At 49.5% G+C, this 14,651-nt stretch overlaps 1 protein-coding gene across 11 annotated transcripts in view; it reads right to left on the bottom strand.

The window, feature by feature from the left end:
* Positions 1 to 14,651, bottom strand: part of TNS3 (tensin 3) — a 313,618-nt gene that overhangs the window by 129,105 nt on the left and 169,862 nt on the right. For all 11 annotated transcript variants that reach the window (XM_074379714.1, XM_003930795.4, XM_010341376.3 and 8 more), the window contains 3 exons: positions 7,288 to 7,400; positions 6,155 to 6,215; positions 4,228 to 4,303 (listed from right to left, as the gene is read on the bottom strand). In XM_074379714.1, coding sequence (XP_074235815.1) covers positions 4,228 to 4,303; positions 6,155 to 6,215; positions 7,288 to 7,400 — 250 coding nt within the window. The remainder of the gene's footprint in view (positions 1 to 4,227; positions 4,304 to 6,154; positions 6,216 to 7,287; positions 7,401 to 14,651) is intronic.

Here is a 14,651-nt window from a genome sequence, read left to right as displayed (position 1 = left end):
ACTCCTATGTCAGGCACAGGCACTTGGACCTCCTCCCCAGCAGGGAAACGGTGGCCAGAGGGGAAGCTGTAGTCTGCAATGCGTGGTGAGCAGCTCAGAGGACAGGCGGTAGTGTCCTAGGGAAGGAGGGGCCTCTGTAGGGCTGCCATCATGGTGGCTGGAGGCAGGACTCTGTGTCAAATCTGCACGGCTGATGAAATGGGGAGCAGGGGTCTGTCTAGGGTAAAGCCTGAGTTGAGAGGTCAGGGCTGAGGTGTTTGGGCACTGCTAGATCAGGGCTTGGAGACAGAACGGCAGGATCGGCTGGAACAGTACGAAGCGGCCAGCGGGTTCCAGTGGGCTGAGGCACACACAGTCTGAATGCCAAGCAGGTTAGAGCCAGTCAGGGCAGAGGACCGGGAGGAGATAGAAGGCTGGAAAATGCCAGTCTAAGGTGACCTGGAGGCCACTGGGGAAGACTCCCAAAGGATACAGGTGGGATGCCGAGGAAAGGATGCCACCACCTCCTTCACCTACTCACGGCCCCTCTCGGCCCTGCCCCACCCTGTTCCTGGGCCCGCCTCAGTTATTAAGTGCCAAACTGCTACCTCCACCACACCCCCTCCAAGTCCCGCCCATGCCACCTGCTCAAAGCCACATTCCAGCTGCCGCAACAGGGGTGCATGTGATGTCTACCCAGACCACACGCTGGGGCTGCGGTGCCCACTACAGAGTGGGACAGGTTGGGACGCAGCGCCGTAGGGAGAGGGCCTGTAGGGGGGGTGAGGTGCTGGGGATTCTCTAGAGGGAAGAGGCAGTGGCTGACCCAAAGACTAAGCCACAGTCTGGTCTCACAGAGGACAGTGACCTGGCCATGCCTCGGGGGTCACGCTGGTGCAGTTTCATCCCCTGCCAGGCGCTATCCTGGGAGACTTAGGTGGCCGAGCACACTTAGTCCTCACAAACCCTAAGTATGGTCTTCACTGGACAGAGGTCTACATTTCCCAAAACAAAACATGCAAATATGTAAGCCCTACAAAATCTGGCTTCAACCTTCCTAGAAAATGACTTTCCTCGCAAGACAGACATCCTAACAACAGCATCTGCCTCGTGGGTGCCCGGAGCCTGGGATGCTGCGCCCCCTATTTGTACAGTAACACCCCTTCCAGCCTGGGGCCAACTCACAGGTCATGCCCCTCTGAGTCCTCCTGTGACCTCTTCCGCCCCGGTCTCATAAAGGGCTACACAGTATCTGCAGGTTCCCTCCTGCCAGAATGCCCATGTCCCCACCAGGATCCTCCAAGGCAAAAACTGCACTCATGGGCCTAGAGCCAAGCACGGGGACTCAAAAAGCACAACACGTTGAAAAAAAGATGACCGGCTGAATGATCATAGGAAGGAGGGGCCGCAGAAAGTAATGAGGAGGAAGGAGGGAGGGAGCAGAGAGGAGGAAAAGGAAGAAGGGCAAGAGGAGGAGAGAGAATAAAGGCGGGGTAGGAGAGAAAAGAGGGGGGAAGAGAAGGAAGGAGGAAGCAGGTGGACGAGGAGGCCGCTGGGAAGAGAGGAGAGGGGCCAGGCAGGGCGCGGGGACTCCCCCAGGCGCCTGGCTTCAGGAAGACCCTGCAGCTACCATCGAATAAACAGCCCAGGGGAGAGAGCCCACCCGTTGAGGGGTGACAAAAGCCACATCTTAGCCTGAGGGTCACCCTCCATGACTGAGCTATTCAGCTGCCTCCCATGAGTCACCTTAAAGGAACTGGGCCTTAACAAGTCATTGCTGAAGGCCTGATGAGACGCTGTCTCCCAGGGCAGGCAGAACACTATGCAAACAAGATGAAGGCAGGTGCAAATCCCACAGCATCGCCCCAGCCTCTCTCAGCCTCCTCTTTAAAGCTGGAACACTGGACCCAATTCCAGCGTGGCTGGAGAAGTGCAGTGCTTCACATAGCCAGTGCGCAATGAAGGCTCGGGCCCTTGGTCCAATGAGCCAGGAAGTGTCCCGGGAGAAGGAGCCTCTGGAGTGAAGTCTCCTGGGAAACAAGCCCAGGGCTGCCTTCTGGGGCAGAGGACGTGAGGGAACACCAGAGCAGATGCCTCTCTGCCCCTGAGTCCTCCCTCTCACTTCCAACCACAGGGCCACTGCGCCACTGCTGTGGCACAGCCCTGCTGAGGACAGACTTCCAGCCCAGGCCCTCCTTCTTAGGACGCTAGAATAGAGAGCTGAGGAAACAGGTCTATCAAAACATATGACAGGCCGGGCGCAGTGACTCATGCCTGTAATCCTAGCACTTTGGGAGGCCCAGGTGGGCGGATCACAAGGTCAGGAGATCGAGGCTAACCTGGCCAACATGGTGAAACCCCATCTCTACTAAAAATACAAAAAAAATTAGCCGGGTATGATGGCACCTGCCTGTAATCCCATCTACTCAGGAGGATGAGGCAGGAGAATCGCTTGAATCCAGGAGGTGGAGGTTGCAATGAGCCAAGATTGTGCACTGCATTCCAGCCTGGTGACAGAGCAAGGCTCCATCTCAAAAAAAAAAAAAAAAAAAAAAAAAAAAAAGCACACCCCACACTTCAGCTTTCTCGCCTATGAAACAGGAGGTAAAATGCGTATAAAGTGCTTGGCTCAATACCTTGAAAAGGGCTAAGCCCAGCTGCTGCTCCAGGCCTGCAGAACCCCTCAGCCAGGTAATGAGCATGTGAAGCAGGACAGACCCGGAGGCCCCAGAGGGACCGTATACACATGGATGGGTCTAGATGATCTCTACCTGCACAATCCTTGCTGATTTGACTTCTGTAAGAATTGGGGACCAGCAAGGCAGGGAGTTTGCCACCTACTAAGCAAAGGTTTTAAAATCCAGGGATTACAGGAAAATTAGTGAGAATCCTCAAAAACTTTGCATAGGACATTTATAATACAATGAAAAGCTAACTCGCCATTCACCTTATTGTCTTATAGAGAAGTGGGTCTTCTAAGGCCGTGAAATCTTTACATTCTATGATTCTATGCATGCTGAAAGTCATACATATGCCTTAAAAGCTTACCTTATTTCAGATAAGAAAAACTTTCTTAAAATTATTTTAAACGTGTGAATGTTTTGTATTCAAGAAAAATAAAAGGCAAAAATGTAATGGCTAATCTCCTCCAAAACCAACACACTCAAGAGTCAAAATTTTTTATCTGGAGAGGCCAGGCACGGTGACTCATGCCTGTAATCCCAGAACTTTGGGAGGCCAAGGAAGGCAGATCATGAGGTCAAGAGACAGAGACCATTCTGGTCAACATGCTGAAACCCTATCTGTTCTAAAAAATACAAAAATTAGCTGGCTATGGTGGCACGTGCTTAAGAGTCCCAGCTACTTGAGAGGCCAAAGCAGGAGAGTCTCTTGAACCAGGAGGCAGAGATTGCAATGAGCCACCACTGTACTCCAGCCTGGCGACAGAGCAAGACTGTCAAAAAAAAAAAAAAAGATTATCTGGAGAAATAATTGTTTTGATCATTAATCAAGCTGTAATCACAACAGCTGTATTTCGTACTTTTGGCTATTAACGATACATAAATATTCTATTTCTGCACCCACACGCTGGGAGGCCTGTGATCATGTGAAAGAATGCAAGTTACAGTCAAAACACAGTCAGAAGTGAGTGGCCGAGTGAGGACATTAATTTCCATGTTAGGTATCTCCAGGGGCTCTGGTATGAAAGAGAATCAAGAACGAAGATTCATTCTGTCCCTTTCATTAAAGTGGTTTTATTCAGAAAGTTAACGAAATGCCTTAAGGCAGTGGTCACCAATCTTTCTGGCACGAGGGACCGGTTTCATAGAAGACAATTTCTCCACAGACTGGTGGAGGATGGTTTCAGGATGAAACTATTCCACCTCAGATCATCATTCTCCTAAGGAGTGTGTAACCTAGGTGGCTCACACACAAAGCTCCCAATAGGGTTCGCGCTCCTATGAGGATCTCCTGCCACTGCTGATCTGACGGGAGGCGGAGCTCAGGCAGTCATGCTCCCTCACTAGGCCTCGTTCCTAACAGGCCACGGACTGATAAGGTCCACAGCCCGGGGATTGGGGACCCCAGCATTAAGGCAAAGGCTCATTCTTCCTACAGGGCATTTTTTGGGGTTACTGTTTTAGCACAGAATCAGTCCTTTTGAGTCATCACCACTGGGAGGGCAAGGACACAGCCACGGCTGAAGCCACAGCTGAAGCCACGGCTGAAGCCACGGCAGGCACTCACCATGACGTCCCCCTTCAGAAGCTGGGCCGGCTCGATGACAATGCAGATCCTGCTGGGGTTTTCCGGGCCAACGTTGCTTTGGGATGAAGAAGAAAGCAGAGCATTATGTAACTTCACGATTTCCTGGGAAGAATACATTGTAGGGAAAGGTAACCCTGCAACCCAAAACTCAGAAATTACACAGAATGCCCCCTCAGCCCGGAATCTAATTTCTGAGAATCTAAGTGAATCTAAAAAGCTAAAGAAAGCTCCCAGGCCAAGGAGGGCACTCAAAGCGTCATCAGGGTCAATGACTAATTTCAAGTGACTCAGGTCCGACCCCAGGGGCCTGAGCTTGGAGACGACCATGCAGCCTTAGAGGAAGGGGCCCAGGGCGCGCACAGCCACAAACTGCAGGTGCAATTCCAAAAGTTAACGTCAGTGCACACAGGGCCTGAAGCAAACCCAGAAACGTGACAACAGCTCTTTGAGTAATGAGAATATTTGTTACCTTTATTTACTTTTCATAAAATACCTGTCCACATTAAAAAAAAAAAAAAAAAGAAAAAGAAAAAGAAAAAGAAAGCTTAGAAATGTGTACAGATTTGGGGGATGTGTGGCTACCTTCTGTTTAAAATGTAAAGAAGGCCAGGCACTGTGGCTCACACCTGTAATCCCAGCACTTTGAGGGGCCGAGGCAGGAGGATCACTTGAGGTCAGGAGTTTGAGACCAGCCTGGCTAACACTGTGAAACCCCATCTCTACAAAAATCCAAACATAAGCTGGGCATGATGGCGGGCACCTGTAATCCTAGGTACCCGGGAGGCTGAGTGGGGAGAATTGGGTGAACCCGGGAAGTGGAGGTTGCGGTGAGCTGAGATCGCACCATTGCACTCCAGCCTGAGCAACAGAGCAAGACTCCATCTCAAAGATAAATAAAAATAAAAAGCAAAATGGAAAGGAGCGAGAAAGAGAAACCACAGAGGTAAGACGGGACTCTCCAGCATGCTCACAGTAAACCCTCCCTATCCTCGGGCTCCACATTCATGGACTCAACTGACTGGGGATAGAAAATATCGTGGGAAATAAATAAAAAATAAAAATGCAACCATAAAAAAAAAGCCAGAAATTAAAAACAATACATTTTAACAACTATTTTCACGGCCTTTACATTGAATTAGGTATTATATGTAATCTAGAGATGATTTAAAGCATACAAGAGGATGTTCACGGGTCATGTGAAAATACAGTACCGTTTTGTTTTGTTTCGTTTTGTTGACTCTCACTCTGTCACCCAGGCTGGAGTGCAGCGGCGCCATCTCAGCTCACTGCAACCCCCGCCTCCCGGGTTCAAGCGACTCTCCTGCTTCCACCTCGAGAAGCTGGGATTACAGGCATGCGCCACCACACCTGGCTCATTTTTGTATTTTTAGTAGAGACAGGGTTTCACTACAATAGCCAGGGGTGTAGTAGCTCACACCTGTAATCCCAGCACTTTGGGAGGCCAAAGTGGGTGGATCACTTGAAGTCAGGAGTTCGAGACAATGCTGTTTTAAAAAACACACCTGAACATCACGGATTTGGGTAATCAAAGGGGGTCCTGGAATCAATCCCCCTTGAAAACCAAGGGACCATCTTACTCCAAAAAGCAAACGGCCCTCTCTCCCCTCGAGACTCCACCCACATGTCCCTTAATGGGGCCAATTGGCGTTACAGCCCAAAGACAGTTGTTTCGGACAGGAGGGAGGGCTGAAGCAGGAGGGAGGGCTGAGGAGTGATGCCAGAGCACGAGCCACCCCATGGTTTTCCCCTCTGGACTCTTCTTTGGCTCCTTGGCATTCTCTGACCTGAACCCTCCCACCCACTTCCTGCGGGACAGGGAGCTGAGGCTCGGCTGCAATTCCCTGGGCCATCCAGATCCCACAGCAGAAGCAGCAGCAGCACTCACTAGATCCCGGAGGTGTACACGGGCTGCATGGCTTGGTAGAGCTTCAGAAAGGGCCGGCACACTGAAAGAGAGGTACAACCATCTGTAGAGGCATGACCAGGACAGAACAATCCGCAATTTGACAAGCCGAAAGAAAGGGACAAGGAGACCAGCAGACCACACCTCCAGCCTTTGAGGTTTGGGAAGGCAGTGCATGGAGCCACAGCATTGCTGCAGGAAAAGGCCAAACCCGGTCCTAGAAGTCTGCAGAACACAGTTTGACCTGTATCCAAAGGGTTGCAAAGGCTCCTGAATCATTGAGCCAGGCTGCTTCAAAACCAACCAGCAGCTTGGCAGGGTCACTCTGGCCATGATGACCAGGGGAACCTGAAGGCACAGATGTACTTCAGAGACAGAAGAAACCTGTGAGCAAGCACCTGCATGGGACTAGCAAGGAGGGGCGGGGTCCTGAGCCCTGGCCGTGTGCTGTGTGTACCTGCACTGGGCTGGGAAGAAGAAGACAGGACCCTGACCCTCAGCCATGTGCCTTGTGCTCCTGCATGGGACTAGGGAGGAGGGGTGGAATGCTGCTGACCCTCAGCCACATGCTCAGTGCAGCTGCAAGGGCCTGGGGATGAGGAGACAGGGCCCCGATACCCAGTTGTGTGCTGTGTTCATCTAAGTGGGACAGGAAGGAGGGCTCAGGGGCCTCACCCCCAGCTATGTGCTGTGTGCTTTCCTGTGGGGTCATTTTAAAGGAGGAGACAGGCTCATGAGATGCGTCAGGGGGAGACTGGGTCACATGCATGCCTCTCTTGCTGGGCTTCTTTCACGGCTGTGACTTCAAGGCCAACTGCAAAGCTGACCCACCGGAGCTGTGGCCCAGAACAATGCTTGTCTGCCCGAGTCACTGTGCATACACACAGGGGTATTTCTGATGCCCCTCACTGGCCACCTTGTCTCTCCCCTGATTAAGTAATTTGGCCCAACCACATAAACATGGTGATCTGTCCACAGAAGGGGGGCACAGTCAATCACTGGGGAGGGGGAGGAGCAGATCCTGGGCCCTCTCAGGAAGAAAGCAAAGGCTTATCTAAATTGAGGGGCCCTGGACCAGCCCCAAGTCTGGGCAAGCCAATCGCAGGGACACTCACCTCCACCTGTGTCAAAGTTGGGGGTGCCGTGTAGGATGACAAAATGCAGGAACAGGGGAGAGGCATTCATTTTCACCGATCCAGACAGGAGCCCACTGAGGAACTGAACGTACCTGCAAAAGAACACCTGGCTTGGACTTTCCAGAAGCATTCTCAGCCCCTGCTGAGGAGGAAATTCAGGGAGAAACACGTCCTGACTGGGCCTGGGGCTCTGGGAGAGAATCGGTCCCCTACTCACAGCCAGGGGTTCTCAGCGCGGTGCTGCACCCGCAGGTCTAAGGGCTTCCCACCAGCACACCAGGCACCAGGGACACCGAGATACAGCCAGCCTCTCAGCTTGAGCATCCCACACCCAAAAGGCTGAACCCGTCACCAGGCAATGCCAGGCCACCAGCCATCAAGGTTGCCATTGGTGAGCAGCGGAAAGCAGAGGCCTGGCCCACCAGCGGGCATGTGCTCTGTCACTAGCACTGCACCTGCGGCCGGGTCACGTGACCCAGGACCGGCGCCACTCACTGCACCTGCTACTTTCTGCTCACGCTCAGGAGCCCTAAGGAAAGGCTGGAGTCCATTCTCCCCTCCTACCCCGAGGCCTTCCATGCCACATCCAATGATAAGAGGCTCTCCTTCCTGCTGTCCCTCTCTTCAGGGCCCAGCTCCAAAGGTGAAGGCCACGTAGGCCATCAGCCACTCTCTGAGTTCCAGGCATCAGCTTCATGCTTCCAACACTGACTCCATACACCTTTCACGAACATTTGGTGGTTAAAAGGGAAGCTTCTACGCTAGGAGTGTCTGACTGCCGGGGTCCTCATGAGGCATGATTAGGGGCAGTGACCGGAAGATAAGCTGGATGATTGCCAAGCTCTCTGACGCTTCCCTGGCTTGTCCTGCCTGTTGGTGCCCTGCCTGGCCTGGCCCCTGCCCTGGGGCCCCTCACCATGGCCACTGCACCCACACAACCTCCACTGTAGCCTGCAATACCTTGCATGAAATCTGTGTTTCCATACCTATCTCCACCAAAACGCTGTAATCTCTGCAAGAAAAACCCAAACAGCCAAAAACCCACAGTATTTAACCATCGCATCTCTCTATTGCCACAGCAGATGGAGGCAGGAAGTGTCAGGTGACTGTACTGTCAGCACCTACAGCCATCCTGCCCCAGGCCAGAAACAGCCATCAGGAAACTTACTTTTGTTAAGAAAAAAAATATCTCATTATGCTGGCAGTTCACACCTAGTCCCTTATTCAAGCAGCTAAATTTGTATATAAACAAACTGAACAAGAGAGAATTTCTGTTAAACATTACCAGAAAATAAATAAAAACCCTACTTAAAGTCCACCCATGAGAAAAATGTTAGAAAAGCAAGACTGCTTCATTTTAGTTACGATTCTTAGTGAGAAACAGGGCATGGCAGTGTTTCCATCCTCCTAGCACCAAATTTCTCTTCTGCTCTCTCAAAACAGGGCAAAACCTCACAAGAGTCGCAGAGGCCAGATGCTCAGCCTGGAGACACGGGAATCCTGAGAGGCCGATGACCAGACCTCAGCAGACTTCCAGGCTGCTCCCACACACCTCCCCTGCAAGATACTTTCCACCCTGGCAACAAGACTTCCCACACTTGGTTGTATGTAAGCAGAGAAATGCGTGAATCATGTATTTTTAATCATGTAAATTTCACGTGTTGTGCAAAATTTGGCTCCCTGGTTTTGAGTAATAATAGCGAGGAAGCACAAATGCCCGGATTGAGGGGCCTGAGTCACCTCCTCTGGGGCGATTCTGCCCTCCCTCCAGCACGGGGAAGCCCTGGACACTAGGAAATCAGCTTTCTCCGCTCGTCCGGTTTGTCAGTGACATGCTGATTCCCTGACTGCCTGGCCGTGTGTTCGGGTAGTTCTGCAGTGACCACCCGGGTGAGACAGTCCTCTTCCCTGTGGGTGTTCTCAGTGTCTGATGTGCACCTGGACCAAGCATCTGGGTGGAGTCCATGTTTGTTTTATGTCTTCGTGCAAACATGGAAGGTGCAAACATGGAAGGCTGTGGAGTGCTGGGCCTCAGGGGCTCCTGTTCATGGCAGCATGAGGGGTCCAAGTGGCTGAGCCCAGAGTTAGCATCAGGGTCCTATGAGGGGCAAGCAGCTGCCCTCCAGGAAACCAAGGCCTCTCCCGGACCTCGGGCTTGTCCCGTACTGTGGTCACAGAGCTTCATTTCTGCTGATGTGGCCTGCCAGAATTGCTGCCCCTGTCACCACACAAATCATAAGAAGTATTTCTTTCAGGTGAGGAGGGCTACGCTGGCAGCAGGAGAGCTCTGTTTCGCCACAAGCTCCCAAAGAAGGCCCAAGTCCAGGGCCACAAGCCCAGAGGTGGTCCGCTAGGAGGGGAAGGAGGCTGTCCCTGCCTGGGACCCGGGACTCCAGAGTCTTCTCCCCAAAACCGGCTCTCAACAGCCTTCACCTCCCAGCTCAGTCTACAAAAAGTCGCTCAGTGGACAGCTTCAACAATTAAAAAGTAGCCTCTTGGCATATAATTCTCATCTGTCCTTTACAGAAAACTACTTTTTATGTATCATATTTTCAGGTAAGTTACAGCTATAAAATGCTAAGGTAAATGCAATTTTTTCTTCGCATGCTTTCTTAATAAGGTAAGATTTTTTTTAAAAAAAATATGTTGTTCTAAATCCTAAATAAAAGTATGCCTTTAAAAAAACATTTTTTAAAAAACAGCAATGTCTTGTAAAAACAACAAAGTGCATTGCAAATATAAGCCGTAGTGAACGCTGTGAGATTGCAGACAAATAGCCCGGGATAGGTAACAGCACTGAGTTTGTGAGTGACTCCCTACAGAATCACCATCTGTACCAAAGAAAAGAACATTCAGGCATAGATGAAAATAAGGGGAGGTCAGGCACAGTGGCTCACGCCTGTAATCCCAACACTTTGGGAGGCTAAGGTGGGCGGATCACATGAGGTCAGGAGTTTGAGACCAGTCTGGCCAACATGCTGAAACCCAGTCTCTACTAAAGGGAAAAAAAAAAAAAAAAAAAAGAAAAAAGAAAAAAAACTAGCTGGGCCTGGTGGTGTGCATGCCTGTAATTACTGCTACATAGGAGGCTGAGGCATGAGAATCACTTGAACCCAGGAGGTGGAGGTTACAGTGAGCCAAGATTGCATCACTGCAGTCAGCCTGAGCAACAGAGTAAGACCCTGTCTCAAGGGAAAGAAAGAAAAGAAAAAAAGACAGGAAGAGGGGAGGGGAGGGGAGGGAAGTATAACAGGACAGAATTGCACAATTAATTCATCCAGCTGACTGTGGAAAGGATCAACTTGAACTACGTATACATGGTATTTATCTGTGGCATTAAAGGTAGATATAAATGAGTCAATGTTAGGGTATCAGGTGCCCTCTAAAGACTATCCCAAGAGCTTTATTCAAAATAACATGTTCCTACTTAGTCAACACTGTTTTCAGAGCTGGAAAGATTAGAAACCAGATACTTGATAAAAACAGCTCCATTATTTTCCCACTGCTATCTTTTCTTTCCTTTTAGGAAATAAACTCCCTGAGGATGATGTTTCCCATGCTTCATCTCAAACCAGTGAGTACATTTTAAATTGAAACCAAAGGCAAACCATTTGCTTTCTTGTAAGCAAATGAACATAAAGCAGCTTGCAATTTTCAGTTGCCCCTCGCGTTGTTTATAACCACTTCTAACAGCAAAAACTTCCATTTGGAATCTCCATAAATCTCCCTAAACATTTGAGTTGCACTAGACGTAAGCTTGAATCTCTCTGAAAATGTGGGTGCATAAAAATCAGCATTCAAAGGTTACTTTTCCAAGCAACAGGAGCCCTCATCACAGGACATCTTTCCCAGCAGCTTTCTCACTCCACAATCCTGGCACTCACAGAGTCAGCCACAGTTGCAGGGGCAGCACTGACCGGCCAGGAAACCTGAGCTGGGCCACCTGTTGGCGTGAGCCAAGACTGGGCTGTTATTTAACATTCTGCTGAGCATTCCCTTCCCTCACCTGTAATGGGGAGAATAATGAGACCTACACATTGGAATTGCTGCAAAGATGAGTGAGCCGCATGGACGTAAGGGTCAGACTAGACCCCAACACATCGGCCACAGCTTCTGCTCTCCTGGAAGATGCTGCCAGCGTGTAGGTGGCCTTGCCCACAGAGTTGGTGACTCAGATGGGGCGGCTGGACCCAGGCAGAGTGTGTGGCTCCCTGAGGAACGGTCACCCTTCTTCTGCAGGCTAGGGGCAGCAAGGAGGACATGTAGGGAGGGGCCACAGGGACAGGAAGTAAAACCGCCTTTGCAGAAGTTTTAACAGTGAGAGAAGCATAGAAGTGAAAGAGATCTAATCTAACCAACCCCCATTTTGCCTTTAACTTCCTAACTGCCCTAGGCTATTCTTGGGCTTGGACCAAACTAATTTTAGGAGAAAGTAAAGTTTATGGTATAAATGATAATAGCCCAAAACTAAACCATCTTTGTTAAATTAATGAAAGACCACCAGGTTGGGAGGATGAAAGCAGCCTGAATTCTGCCAACGTGCAGACTTAAAAGATTACTCTGGGAAACACAAGATTGGCAACTTCCTCAGTTACTCCTAGAGATGACATCGCCATTGCTGAACCTAAGATTGGCCTTTTGAGATGTCTTTTAGGCTTTGCATTTCTGACAACTGACAGCTCTACCTGGCCTGCCAACTGTTACCTGGCCCCACCCAGAAGTGGACTCAGCGGCAGGAGGGCCATTTTCTACACCCCTGTGATTGCACCTCCAACAGATTAGCAGTACCCCTTCCCTAGTCACCCCTTGCCCCCCAAAATATCTTTTAAAAACCCTAGCCTCCAAATTTTCCAGGAGGCTGATTTGGGTAGTAATAAAACTCTGGTCTCCTGTTCAGCCAGCTCTGCATGAATTAAACTCTTTCTCTATGGCAATTCCCCTGTCTTGGTAAACCTGCTCTATCTGGGCATTGAATAATGAACCCACTTGTGGGTTACAGAAGCATTTCAGAGACTATCTGAGGAGCCTCATTCTTTAGAGAATGTGGAAAACTATTCCCCTTGTACCTTTAAAGTATTATTTCAGGCACCTGAGGTACTTCTGTCAAAAATGACAGAAATAACAAAAACCAAATAATGTCATTGTTACAGGTAGTTAGGCATGAGCAGGGCAAGAGAGGGCTCTTTCTGCACCCACTAGGAATGCTGGGTGACAGTTGGGCGATCATCACACTGCCTCTCTGAAAGTGATACATTGGCAACCAGTGCCAGGAGGCGGCCATCTCCTGATGGTCCATGCCTATTGCACTATTAACTGAAGGCAGGCTTCAGGGAGACACACCTTCTTGGGCACGTGTATTAAAGAACAAAATGGCAGAGTATGACCTTCTAGGGGCACATCAGACCAGAGAAACCCTCAGACGGGCGTGCGTACCACTTCCTGAATACATGCGTGTGCTCACTTCTCAAGCAAAAGGAGGGCACCATGCCCGCGGGCAGCCCACCCTAAGGGAAGAATTATGGGAAAGGGGCACAAGACTATAAAGTCCTTTTATAGGGGAAGTGGGCCAGCCTATAAAATCCTAGGACCAAGGTAAAACACCGCACCTGACCTTCTTATGCTCACTTGGGTCTCTTCTAAGCGTATTCTCCTTTCTTTCCTGCTCTAAAGCCTTTTTAAATAAACGTCCGCTCCTGCTCTAAAACTTGCCTCTGTCTCTTTTTCTGCCTTATGCCCCTTAGTCAAAATTCGTTCTTCTGTGCAGGCAAGAATTGAGGTTGCTACAGACCCTTATGGATTCACTGCTGATAACTCGGATACCTTCCGGCAGTAACACCATACAGGATAATTCCTGCTTTCTGAATGCCAAGACGTTTGCTTTGTTTGTCTTCCCTTTACCTCAAAGGGAGACCCAAACATGCATAGACAGCATGAGTAGTGGTCTTAGGTGAGTCCCACCTGGGACCTCCCAGGGTCACCTTGGCAGCCAACACTCAGGAGAGATCAGTTACCCAAAGAAACAACTGGCTGTCACTTTCCCCATTAACCTGGTGGCGGGGCCAAGAAATGTACGCTACTGTCTCAACTCTCTCAGAAAGAAAGAAAGAGAGACATCAGAAACATTAATAATTTAATATTTATGTGATGCTGACAGTAAACCCAAACTATACCAGGATTTTGAGGGGAAGTGAGAGGAGTCAGGGTCTATCTCTGTCATCCAGGCTGCCATGCAGTGAAACAATTATAGTTCACTGTAACCTCCTACTCCTGGGCTCAAGGGATCCTCCCACCTCAGCTTCCAGCTGAGCCTACAGGTGTGTGCCACCACATCCAGCTAATTTTATTTATTTATTTATTTATTTATTTATTTATTTATTTATTTAGTAGAGATGAGGTCTTCCTGCATTGCTAAGGAAGGTCTCAAACTCCTGGACTCAAGGGATTGTCCTGCCTCAGCCTCCCAAAGAATTGGGATTACAGGTTAGAGCCACTATGCCACGCGCAGGATTTCTTTTTAACTACTTCTCAAAGAGGAAGGCTTCCAAGTTCAGGGAAAGAAGTTCAGGGGTGCCTCAATAACACAATGGTGGTAATGAGCACCAACAGCAGGCCACGCAGGGGTGTCCACAAGCTACTTCCCATGGTTCACTAAAGGCAAGAAAGGTATGAAAACAGAAAACTTACATGGGCACACGGCTGACCCAGCTCCATGGGCCAACTGCTCCATGACTTTTTAATGTAACGAACAAGGTAACAAAGATTGACCCCCTATCAGAGTTGCTGTTGAGACATCTGAGCTTCCCAGCCACACGCTCCATGCTAATTAATTATTCTCAAGAGTGATTATTTCAAGTTTGACTTTAAAATAATTTCTTGAGCTTAGCTCTAAAACAGCCTGCAAAGCACACACCCCACTCCCCAGATCATTCAGGACAAGAGAGAAGCTTCCCATCACAGAGCCTATTCCCATACAAGCTTTCATCACACGTTCTTCTGGTCTCAAACATGCCTCCAGATTTATCTTGTGCATTAATTCCATTGTTTACATGCTCAATTACCATTTGGTGAGCATCTTTTCATGCAGGCTCTGGTCAAGATAAAAGGAAAACGGCTAGGAATAAGGGGCATTTCCCTAATCTCAGGAGTAGAAGGACTAACCTTGGAATGTAAAACCGAATCCAGCAACTATTAAAAAATGCAAATTTTTTTGCTTCAAATGTGCAGTGATGGAAAGGATGCATGAAAACCTTGGGCATGGGAACATGAGGACAGCAGGGCACAGAGGCTCACACCTGCAGTCCCAGGGTTTTGGGAAGCCATGGCAAAAGGATTATTCAAACTCG

The sequence above is a fragment of the Saimiri boliviensis genome, chromosome 10 (genome assembly GCF_048565385.1).
Source record: "Saimiri boliviensis isolate mSaiBol1 chromosome 10, mSaiBol1.pri, whole genome shotgun sequence".
Taxonomy (NCBI): domain Eukaryota; kingdom Metazoa; phylum Chordata; class Mammalia; order Primates; family Cebidae; genus Saimiri; species Saimiri boliviensis.
The sequence above is the reverse complement of the archived record's forward strand: the minus strand, read 5'-3'. Positions and strand labels throughout refer to the sequence as shown.